This window comes from Siniperca chuatsi, linkage group LG6 (assembly GCF_020085105.1).
Source record: "Siniperca chuatsi isolate FFG_IHB_CAS linkage group LG6, ASM2008510v1, whole genome shotgun sequence".
Taxonomy (NCBI): domain Eukaryota; kingdom Metazoa; phylum Chordata; class Actinopteri; order Centrarchiformes; family Sinipercidae; genus Siniperca; species Siniperca chuatsi.
Window position 1 is genome coordinate 19,130,950 of NC_058047.1, and position 12,313 is coordinate 19,143,262.

At 41.8% G+C, this 12,313-nt stretch overlaps 1 protein-coding gene across 3 annotated transcripts; it reads right to left on the minus strand.

The window, feature by feature from the left end:
• Positions 1-906: 906 nt before the first annotated feature.
• Positions 907-12,237, minus strand: zfyve9b (zinc finger, FYVE domain containing 9b). Of its 3 annotated transcripts, none has more exons than XM_044199070.1 (16): positions 12,033-12,237; positions 9,657-10,465; positions 9,398-9,497; positions 9,116-9,315; positions 8,846-8,957; positions 7,780-7,902; positions 6,894-7,049; positions 6,477-6,701; positions 6,311-6,393; positions 6,077-6,181; positions 5,475-5,625; positions 4,608-4,688; positions 4,147-4,309; positions 3,710-3,815; positions 3,443-3,622; positions 907-1,623 (listed from the first exon to the last, which is right to left on the minus strand). In XM_044199070.1, the coding sequence occupies exons 1-16, from the start codon at positions 12,094-12,096 to the stop codon at positions 1,462-1,464; spliced, it is 2,820 nt and encodes a 939-aa protein (XP_044055005.1). In that variant the 5' UTR covers positions 12,097-12,237; the 3' UTR covers positions 907-1,461. The 3 variants fall into 3 exon arrangements, with proteins under 3 accessions (XP_044055005.1, XP_044055007.1, XP_044055006.1); XM_044199072.1 differs by having other exon boundaries at positions 10,008-10,465; positions 12,033-12,234; XM_044199071.1 differs by lacking the exon at positions 12,033-12,237 and adding an exon at positions 11,753-11,887.
• Positions 12,238-12,313: the final 76 nt, after the last annotated feature.

The window sequence follows — 12,313 nt, forward strand, 5'->3', positions numbered from 1 at the left end:
TGATCTTGTGGGCAGGAAATGATTGTATCTGAAATGAGTTTTAAGCAGTGGCATAAGTATTTATATCCATAAGTAAAAGTACCATACCATAGTCTAATCTCTAAAGTATTATCAGCTAAATGTACTTAGAGTATCGAAAGTAAGAAGTTTCATCATGCAGCAGAATGCCCCCTGTCAGTGTTTATTATTGATAATGTGTAAGTTTGATCTATAGCAGCAGTTCCCAACCAGGGGGTTCAAGAATGTTATGTAATTGTTTTTTTTTTGACTTTTCTATAATCATTGCTAATGTCTTGTGAAATACTGGATAGTTTTATGCATTCAGGTTTCTAAAAAAATCATTTAAATTAAACATTCTGAGAAGAAGAAATCTCTAGTACTGCAGGGTTAATACATACCATACTAAACCTATGACAAGGGGTCGCAAGTAGACATTGCTTTGTTTTAGTGGGACAAGTCAAAAAGGTTGGGAACCACTGATGTACAACAATGCATCAAATTTTATAACAAATCATACACTCCCTGACTATTCGGTACACAGTCTAATTCAATCCAATACAACAGCTCAACCATAAACTCTACCTTTACAAAGACAATGTTTAGCTTTGATTGACACTGTCAGAGAGGTATTCATTTAACTACGTTTATTTTTGAGGTTGTAGTTTGCAGTGGTGTTGTAATCGACTGCATTATAGAGTGTATATTTTGTGTGTAAAATCTTAATTTGCAAAGTAGCAAGTAATTATAGTTGTTGAACAAACCAGTACAATATTTCTCTCTGAAATGTAATGAAGTATAAGTACAAACCAGCATAAAATGACGATACTCAAGTAAAGTACAAGTACTCAAAATTGTACTTGAGTAAATGAGTGTTAAGCAGAGGGTCCTGGATGAACAGGCAGTAACTCAGTCATTGTTGCAAGTTTAATTCCGGGCTGACATTACATTTCATGAGCAATCAATTATAATACATCCAGTATGAAAACATTCTTTAGGCATTCATTCAGTGTGCATCAAATTGTTACAGACCTACTACATACAGTACTTCAAGTCATTCTCTTTTCCTCTTTGCTTTAAGGTCGTGGGGCTGAATCCAGCTCCCACTTTAAAAGTATTCTCCATTTGGGAATTTGTATTGAACAATGTGACATGGATGATATCAAGCTATGAAGTTGCTACTACTGTACAGTGCAGTACTGCACCCTGATCTGATGGTCCATCCTAGGTTTCATGCGTACCCAAATTGTCTGCTGCAGGGCAGGGTGAGATCAGAAAACCACTAAGAGTCAGACCACTTCTCTCTACTTGTGAGTGGATGAGATGGATGCAGACCTTGGATGTGGTCTGGTTCGCCCTTTGAATGCTTTTATCACCCTGAAAGTGATGGCAGCACTGATGAGAAGTGCCGGAGACAGAGCTGTGGTCAGGGTTATAAAGATGAAACAGTGGGGTGTGTGCGTTCTAAGTGATGTTCTCCAGGATGTAAAAGATAAGCTCCATCACAATAGGCTCGTCGCCCCTCTTGCGCCCCCTGCTGTGAATGACCGGGATCAGCGTGCTATCCAGGGCGTTGAGGTACTGAGCTGGGAGGGGCTGCCCATTGCTCCCAGCCACAAATCCCACCTGAAATTACAAAACAAACCACTAATTAGTTTAAATATTGTCACTCCCAAGATATTGTGATATAAACTTTACAACTATGCATTATGTGAGTCACATGTTACATGTTCTCCCCACCAAAGTTAGACCAACATGACTTACAATGAAAAGATCCCTGACTATTTTCCATTTTGGCATTGTGGAAGAGCATCTGAAACTTTTAGGAATCGTTTGGGCACCAAAACCCTCAACTGAATCCCATGCTGATGAAATTCTCAAAGTGTTAGCAGAGTGCGACCTATTCTATAATATAGTCTAAATACTTTACTGCTAAATAAAGAATGGATAAAAGATGTTAAAAAATGTTAAAAAGGAATTAATTTTAGATTTATTAAAATCTATTTTGCCCTACAAAGGCAGAGAGCAGTAACCACAGAAGAAGTGAAGTTAAGAAAAAGGTTTAAAGTTTTCAGGCTGGCCAGCAAACTGTGCAATAGATGGTTGTGATAGCTTCATTTTCTGCTTTTACAAGCTGATAATTGTACCTAAATAGTAATTTCCATAGACCTATATTATACCTAAAAAATGCAGACACTACACTCCTGCCTTTAGATAGCCTTCACACAATGCAATGGAAAAATGCAGTGTCTCTCAAGGAAACTTGAAATTCCCATGCCAAGATCTTGTTAGCTTTTATAGCGGAGCAATAGAAAGCATCCTGACTGGAAACATTATAAACTAGCATGGGATATGTGCGGCCCAGGACCGGAGGGCTGCAGCGGGTGATTAAAACCGTCCAGAACATCATTGGTACTTGACTACAGAGCATCCATGATATCCGAGAGGTGTGGTGTCTGCGCAGAGCCCAAAGGATACTAAAAGACTACCCACCCAGCCACAGCCTGGTCACCCTGGTGCTGTACTGCCCTCACTCCCACTACTACCTCAAGTTTTTGTACTATAAATTGCAAATTACACTGATATTGCACATACTGTATATGTTTTTTATGTGTGTATGTATGTATGTATGTGTGTATATATGGATATATATATGTATACACGTGACTATATCTTCCTTGTAAATTCAATTGAGTTTTCCTTTTTATTTCTTCCTTTAGTGCTACTGTTATAGATTTTGTTTATTGTTTTATTCTATTCTAATTTAAAATATTTAAATATTTGATTACACTTTTTCTAGCGTGGAGGGGGCTACAGCTGCATTTCATTGTGCAATCCTGTATTGTATAATGACAATAAAGCTGAGCCTTGAACCTTGAATCTACAAACAAAATGTGTTCATCTGGCTGTCCTGTCAATTTCAACTAGTTTGATTAAGAATATAAACTTAATTTTGATTATTTAGTCCATAGTTCATACGGATTAACTGTATCTCTGTTTTGCTATGTGTCTGTCCGTCCGTCAACTAATCATTTTCATGTTGAAATCAATTTTAATAAATTAATTTACCATTTTATACATTTAAATATGTAATATGGTAGCTGAACCTCACCAAATCACATCCAGAGTGCAGTTAATGTGGCTTGGCTTGGTTTGATGCTCTTTTTTCTAATTACTACAAATGTTTCATACTGTTTTTACAGACATTTCTATAGCATAACAATTTGTATATGGCAGAACAGATGTCAAAAAGTGACATTTCTGTTTTGACCCAATTCTGAACAAGCATGTAGTTACTGCTGCATTTTTGCTTTGTAGGGCAGTATTCATGATGCAACCCTCTTACAGGAGGCAGATGCATGACATCTTACAAGGCCTGTTCCAGCCTGGTGTATCAGTAACAATATGTTGTTGTGACTCACTGATACCAAACATCCTTTCTGACCTCTTGAGAGTCAAAAGCAACTCGCAGCCCCAGTTTGGCCATCCCATCTTCTTTCAACAGTTTGAGGTGTGGACACAGTGCCAAGCAAAACGTGCGGGCGATCCGCTCCGTTAACCGGTTGTGTTCAGCAGAGTCATTCGCTCCTCCTTTGGGATGTTCCCCCCTCTGCAGGAAGAACACCTACACAAAACATACACATACATATAAAGAGAGGAGACTGTTTCAGATGGACTTATGTTGATATTTTAAGCAGATCATCATATGTACTTCTGTCCAGCGGATGATCTTCCCGTTTTCTTTGTATTCTGACTTCTGGAACATCTTCATACTGCTGATGGACTCCATGGATTTCCCATCGATGGGGCTTATAACTCTGGGGAACACAAACACACATTACGCATACCAGTAATTTACAACATAGACTAGAAATTAAAATGCAGTTGGTATAGTGTTTGGATGGTTGGTTGAAAGCCTACATATTCTTCTGTGGAATAGAACTGCACACCACTGCGTTGGACGGACTTATGATCACTCCCTATACATTTTGCAGTTGTCTATCTACTAATGATAGGTTAATGAAAATGTTTTCATTAACCTGTTTTCAAAATTTTTAAATATGAGTGTTACAGTATATTGTTCTCTTCGAGCACAAAAGCTTCATTCTGAGGCTGCCACGTGAACTTCAAACATGTGGACACACTCACCCCTTATTCACAGTGCATTTCTCCTCCACCCACTGTACACAAACAAGCTCCTGGCTGTCTGACTGGTCAAGCCGTCCACAGGTGACGGTGTAGTCTTTCATCTCCCGTAGCGCCCGGCGAAGCTCCGCCATGGTTTCCACGGTGATCTGCACCATTAGCCCATCTGAGGAGAGGGGACAGCGATACAGGAGAAACACAGACACCAACAGGGAGACACACAAACACACACACACACACACACACACACACACACACATGCATCAACACGCACACACGCCTAGACAAACTGTTAAAATGTACACAGACACACACATACAAAGATCAACACATTCTGAATAAACCAGTTTTGAAGCAGGGGTGTTAACATGCACTACTTAAAGCAAACGTAACCAAGTAATTTCCTCCAAGCGGGCAGGTAAAAGTCAAAGTGAACCTGACTCCCCTCTGAGTCGACATCCTACCTTCTACGATGCTGGACTTGGCAAGGTATCCTGCAGACGCTTTCAGTGCACTACTGAATATAAAAAAGCATGATCCAGTAACTGCAATAAAAAAAGAAAACATCATTAGAGACAAACTCTGTGGTTTCAGTCCTGTTACAATCAGTCTTTATAGTGACAAGAAAAAAAATCATGTAGTGCCATCTAGTGTTGTATATGGGAAAGTGAACTTCTTTGGTCCAGTGGGTCACTTGAGCCCTTATTGCACTTTGCTTCTCTTAAACTCCCCTTTGGGCAGTTTCAGAGTTGAATACTGCTAATCAATATTCTGTCTATATTCTGTATCTGCTTCTTCTAATACAATTCAATCCATGTCAAATTTAAATTGAGTGAAATGTTTAAATAAAATATTTCATTTTGTATGGCTTCACAATTACATCAAATGGAAAGTTCTTGCTAACATATATACATAATTCCTTGTAACACAGAATAAAATATTTAATCTTTGGGAACATTGAGATTTAGAATAAAATTTCATGGGTTTGCACAATGTGTGGCTGCACATTTATTTGTAATGGTGGATTTTGTGCAGCAAATGCACTTCTACTAATTTAAGGCTTAACATTGAAATTATATATATTTTAAAGGTAAAAATGAAAATGTGAAAAATGAAAATTAAATAAAGGCTTAAAATTTGTAGATTGCAAGCAAAGTAAAGCAAAGCAAACATGTATCAAAGTTTCCCTAAACAACAAATTAATGATCTTATCAGTCAGTTAGGACCCCCCGTTGCGAGGAATGAATGTCCTCCACGACTACTTGATTGTGTAACATTAAGTCCAGACTCTGATATCTTGATGTCCCTCACGGTATCCTGTTATGGCCCACCTTTGCGAGGCTGACTGTGGATGCTGATGGCTTGGGTCTGGTACTGGCCATCGTCTCCTTGCACACAGATGAGGTGGGAGTCTGCAGTCTCATTAAAGCACGCCCCAATGGCCAGCACATGCTCATTGGACTTATTCAGAGCAGTCATTAGCTAACATGAGACAAGTGGGAAGAGAGGGAAGGATGCCGATTGATTAAAAATGCATAAACATCAGCATTAACTCCGCAAGGCATTTAAAGGCTTAGGCTGTATTTGGGACCGCCTACTACATAATGCTTACTGCTTTGCATAGCAGTATGCAGTATGAAACTGTTCAGTGGATTTATATTGCAGTATGCTAGGCCAGGCTTAGCCGGTTTTGGGTTTTGGAAAGCGGAAGTAAACAATAGGAGGAATATTAATGTAAATGCCACTTATAACATTTGCCTGATTAAATAAAGATTAAGTTTTTTTTAAATAGCCATTACACGAGGTAGACTGGTCCGATGCATACTGGAGATTTTGTTTTTGTTTGCATACTGCATACTACATGCTATATTCTGGCCAAATCAGTATGTACTGCTAGTATAGAAGGCGGTTTCGAAAACAGCCTTAGTCTTACCTCATTATACCCAGTGGTCGGTATCTTTATGCAGGTCCTCTGAGCCTCAAGATCCACAGTGAGCCCCGGCACCATTGGAAGGCTGTAGCGGTAATTCCTAAAGTCCTGGAACAGGATGGGAGTAACAGGTCAACATTAATTATGGGAAGTCTGGTAAAAGGTAAGACACCAAACTTCCTGTTACTGATAAGAAATCTGGTTTTGTAACAACACCAAACCAAATGTCATACTCACCACTAGCAGTCTCATTATGGTGTGGCCTATTTCCCCAAACAAGGGCTTCCTAAAGCGCACGCTGTACAGAGGACACGGGTAAACTGGAACAAGAAACAAAGTGGGTAACTGAAGAGAAAACCTGTAGCAGGATAGATGCAGCATTTCATACTAGGGCCTGGCTTACATCTGTATTCGGCCCCCAATCGCAGCATGAGACGCAAGGGAAAGGCTTTGGCCCAGGCCACCTCTGCTCTGTGGGCCAGCAGGCCAAAGAGGTAGGGCTGGTTTGGCAGAGGTAGTCCTTGAAGGGACTGGAGAGTGGAGCGAATGTACAGGAAGCCTGCATGATCCTCACTGCCCAGGAAACTTCTGCCGAACAAGGACAGGGATAGGTGTTTCACAACCTTTCCTACAGAAATACAGAGGAAACGTGGAATTATAGCAGGAAAAACACTTTGAGGGAGACATGTTGGAAGTTTTTCAAAATGGGTGGATTAGAGTCCAAAAGTGGGCAAAATTCAATACAACACATCACTACTTCTAAATATTACTAGTTGAAAATGACTGTATATAAGCATCTTATTGTGTGAGTGGTTCTGACCTGTGAGGCTGTCCCTGTACAGCTGGATGAAGTGGCTGAAAATGTCTTTGGGGAAGCTTTTCTCTTCAGGCAGGCACTGCAGCAGCACCACCACCTCCACCTGGCCCACAGCATGCATCCCCTTTGTTGTCACGCACCAGCACTTTCTGTTAACATCTGTCATACAATCAAGGCACAATCTCAGGGGTCTACAGGGTCCAACTGAAATCACATTTAGTCATTCCTTGTTTTAAATAAAATGTAAATAATAATAATGTAAATAATGTCAATGTGTTTTTTAAATGTATTGTTCAAGTTTTTTATTATTAAAAGGAAGAAAAAGGGTCTTTAGGGAAATATCAGAAATGCTCCTTTTCATCTCCACCGGCTTGAGGGGTGTGTCGGTGTCTGGGTTTGATTGACAGCAGCTGGCATATTTGATTGGCTGTATCGATGTACGGTCTCCATCTACGTAGACGGATACCAGAACTGTATTCTGTCTAATTAATGCAAAACTAGGGGGCGCCATCATGGAATTAAAAAATAAAAATTGCTCTCTTTTGGTTTCTGGTTTCTTCTCAAAGGAGAGCACAGGACACATGATTTACAGAGACGATATGTTTGCTGTAGCAGACAAAAAAAAAAGCTATTTATTTTCAATCTTTAAAGAGAATAAGAATTCCAAAATAGATAAGTACAGTGTAGGAAATGCGGATGCCTGAGCTATAAAAACTATAAAAGTAACACTTTTTCATTTTAATTTTTTAAATTTATAAATTTTCTCAATTCTCTAAGCAGCATGAATTTAGTTATCTACCTATACTTGATTGTAACTGTACAATATGTTGCCAATGTATCATTCTCTATACATTCTATCAATGACAATGAAAAGAAACAAGAAACGTACAGTTGACCAGCTTGACCATAGCAAGCAGGTTGGCATTAAGGACAAACACGAGGGGCTTGGGCCTGCCACTCTCCAACTCCTGAATAAGCAGCATCTCAGACGGCTGCTCCTCCACAGTGTAATCTGAGGGGGGAAAACACAGTAACACTGCTGTTAGACTGTAGTATCCTCTACAACTGCCCACAAATCAAGTATTTTTCTTACATGTAATCCACTGAAGAGCTAGCTTCATGAAAGATTTGTGTTTGAAAATGAAATCATAGCTGTGTAAGGATTAATAACCATTGTCTAAGCCTGGCCCTAAATACAATGCAAGGACAGGTAACTTTTATTAATAATATTATTTTTAAACGGCCATGTTAAACCAGGCAAGACAGGGGTCCACATTATTATTTACAGTAACAGAATTAGGGAGTAGTCATGACTTTTAAGTGGGACGAATCAAAATATGCACTCCTGGGAGCTGCCTGGCTTTACCACAGACTTCTGACATGTCGGGTTAAGTGCTTTGCTCAACAGCACTGTGACGGTGGTCAGTAAAGGAGGGGTGGATGTTTCCCGTCACAGGCTCTACTCTGTAGGTCATAGGTCATGTGTACTAGGACAGGGAGTATCCGAGTGCAACAGTTGGATGATGCTGAATATAAATCTGAGAGAAAGTTATAACTCACCAGTGTGATGTGGACAGAAGCATATAACTTTGTGGAATTATTTTTGCATCAGCCTGGTGTTGGTAGTGCATGATTTTATCAGGTAACAGCGAATAATCACTTTTATTCAAAACAGACAAGCTTAAAAGTGTTAATTTAGTGTTATTCAGCATTATTCTGTAACTGCTGCTGTCACTTCATTTTGACACTCTTCCGTCATCACCAAATTGACACCCTTCTGTTTGCGTCCCTCCTCCTGTCTTTGCACCATGCACACAATGCATGACATGAGAACGGCAAAAAAAACAAAAACAGGCGCAGCACATTGTATCTGCACTACAATGAACAAAGAATCCACAAAGTCATTTTGCTAAATCTTTGACTTTCAACCGCAAAATGGATGGAACCTGTCTTACCTCCTTTGACTCCCGTGGAGGTAAGGATGGGCGGCAGGCCGGCCAGGGGAATGAGGTTGGCAGAGCTGCTCACTAAAGCTGTGGTGCCCCAGCCGTAAGGACCACAGGCCTCCTAGAGGGGGAGCGAGCCCACTTTTTTTGTCAAATCTATGTTGTACAAACTATCTGACATATAGACACAACTAAATACAACACTGAGATCTTAGATTCATTCTCCTCTAAATTATAGAACAACAAATATGCTCTGTGTTATGTTTTGGGTGGTCCTACATTGATATTCGTCCCATGTGGCCGCAAGGCTCTCCTGATCTGTGGTGAACCCACAGGACCTTTAACCAACCCGCCCAGCGCTCGTCTCATCAGCGGTGAGAACGTAGGCCCTCTGACTGGTGTGGTCGGCGCAGACGCTGACTGCTTATTGAGGATTTCATCTGCAAACCACACCCTCCTTTTCCCCCTTGGAGGTGTCGCTGAAGAGAAGAAGTAAGAATTACTTATGCAAATTTTCATTAAAAAACTGTGAACTTTAACACAAAAAAAAACTGTGCTCACTTTTGATGAGTGTTGAATGACAGGAAACACAAACTCGTCCCTCCTTGCCATCCAGATGTGTGAGTCTGAACTTCAGATTGGAGCAAAGTGCACAAAAAACCTGATACACACACATACATGCACACACCACATAAGGACAGACACACACATACATTTTACACGTCAACTACAAGTCACTTGTTATCAAGTTACTTGAGAACATCAAATTAAATCTTATTTTTTATGCTGCGCAACAAATAAGCTTTACATTTTTCCTCACCTTCCCACAAGCACGGCAGTGGTGCCTCCTCTTAGTAAACGTAAACTTGACCCCACACTTCATGCAGACCTGCGCCTGAGCATCAGGGACCCACACTGGAGCTACCTCCCCGAGGACAGTGCCTCGATCCTTGGACAGAATACCAACAGGGCTCAGCTGGGACTCATTATCAGGATCCACAGGGGAAGCTGCACAGACCCCCATCGCTCCCTCCCCACTGGCTGCCTGGGCCTTGCTGCTGTCTGTCTCATCTCCTCCACTAGATCTGACCATCTTAAACTGGCTCTGGAGCTCCCTTGACCCCCTGCCACATGTCTCCTCGTGCGAGAGAGTAGATGGTGCTGCATTCACCTCTGAGCTGCACGACTGCTCTAGCTGCTCCAGCCTGCTCTCCTCCAGCTCCTTCTCCTCAATCACAGAGTCCTCTTTTGATGGGAGAGCCTGGGGCTTCCTCTCCTCCACCTCCTCCTCCTCCGGCCACGCAGCCTCGGCGGGGCTCAGCACCAAGGGGCTGGAAGACTTCCCGAAACAACTCTCCCCCCATGTGGAGATGGTGGTCACAGTGCAGCTGCCTTCCTCCAGCTGGGAAGGTGAAGCGGTTTTGGCAGGATGTTCAGATGGTTTGTGCTCACATGGCCCAAAGCTGCTTATGACTGTCGCATCTGAAGAGGTCTTAGACAGAGATTCTGGTCGTATTTGGCCACATCCCAGTCCTGGTTTTGAAACATCCCCATCTTTGAGAACCAGCAGGCAGGGTCTGTTCAGCCAGTGGTGCTTGGTGTCCTGAAGAGACGGATTGTCTCCTTCATCTGTTTCGAGGGGGAGCATGATGATATCATCAACACTCAACACTCAACTTCCCTTTTTCTGTCAAGCGCAGACACACGCACACACACACATATAATGCACGCATGCATACATATTAATAAAGACTCATTAGGTGGAAAAGCTGTGTTCACATGTGCTAAGTGGCCATTTAGCAGCATGTGATCATTTATTTCATGACCCTGAATATACCTCATAGCTTTCAATCATCACTATAAGCAGCATTAGCACTCAGTTGCCCTTGAGAGGTGTGTCGGAGCTGATCACAGAACAGACTACATGGTTAAGAAAATAGGAAGAGGTTTGATGTGGACTAAATATTGAAGTAAAACCAATAGTAGTTGTAAAGGCAATTGGTGGACCACATAGCTGGTGGTTCCCTAGAGAACAAAAGTTCAATAGTGGTTCTGTGTTTAATTGGCTCATGTATAGCATATCATATTGAGTGCCCATATATTACTATGAGAATTTACAGATGTTGTTTCTATTGTTTTACAGATAAAACCTTTGCTGGTTCTGTGTATTGTCTCATTAGTAGTGTGCCTTTGGTGGGAGACCAAAGACAAATGAACAAATGCTTGTGGTACTAAAAAGGTTTGCACATTTGTGTGTGGATGCAAGATTCTTTCCACTGATCACCTGAATGTGCACACCATGTTCAACTGAGCCTACTGTAAATGACTCACTGTATAGTCAAATAAGTCATTTGCTTAAGAAATGACTCCATTCATAATCTCAGCACGAGATCCTACATAAAAGCAATTACTTCTCTGATTACAGCCAATTATTGTTTCAGCACTCTTCCCTCATATGGTAGTCACGCAATAACCATTACTGTAAATTACCAGCCCCCATTGCAAACGGAGTTAATGTGTCCCTAGCTGGTGCTTCACCCAGTGATTCATGAATAATTAGCTGTTCAGTTTATACTATTTTGCTGCACTGTAGGATAGCCTATGTGGTGTGGCACAAAAATGCAAAAGACTATTGATGGAAAGGATCTAGTTCCATTTGTAAAAACAGGTAGGCCTAAAATAACTAATTTTCCAGGATAAACTGCATTGCAGCTCCTTCACAAAAAACATAAAAAGAAAGGCGGACCGTGTCGGTCCTGCTGCGGGCTACAGAGTGGAGATTTCCCGAAGCGGCGGCGGGGCTACACCGATCCAGCTGACTGGAGAATCGCTTCCCGGGACAGTGACGCATTCAACACACGTGCAAATGTTTAAACCGCTTGCAGGCACCGAGGCCGGCGGCAATGCGACACTCACCCCGCATCCCGTTACATCAGATCAAGCAGGACACTGAGGTGATGTTTACTGAGATATTTGAAGAGTCTGCAGAGCAGCGCGTGTATGTACGCTACTGTCTACACACGGGAATGTGCGCAACACACACACGCGTGATGATGCGGACTATGCGCGCAGCCAAATGCTGTATCAGCGGTTTTCTGTGACAAACACAGACGCACAGTATCATCATCCTGTAACGCACAGGCAATGAATGGGGAGTAAAGCATCCCCACCCCATCGCAATCAATGCATGTCTTACCCTCAGTTATTTCTCCCAAAAGGCTTTCATTCTCGTCATCCCGCGCAGAGAAGAACTTCAGCATTTTGTCCTTTTACATCGGAGTGCCGAGGAAATCGGATTCAAGCAGCAGTGCCTTGCTCACAAGCGGAGGATGGGATGATTTCGCGTCTCTACCCCCCCTCTCTGCGATCTCCCTCCTCCCCTGTGTCTCTCTGCAGCTCTTTGAAGAAACTCAAGAGGTGTGCAGAAATGTCCCTCCCCAGTTTGCTGTCTACATAGCATGCAGGACAGCTACAGGC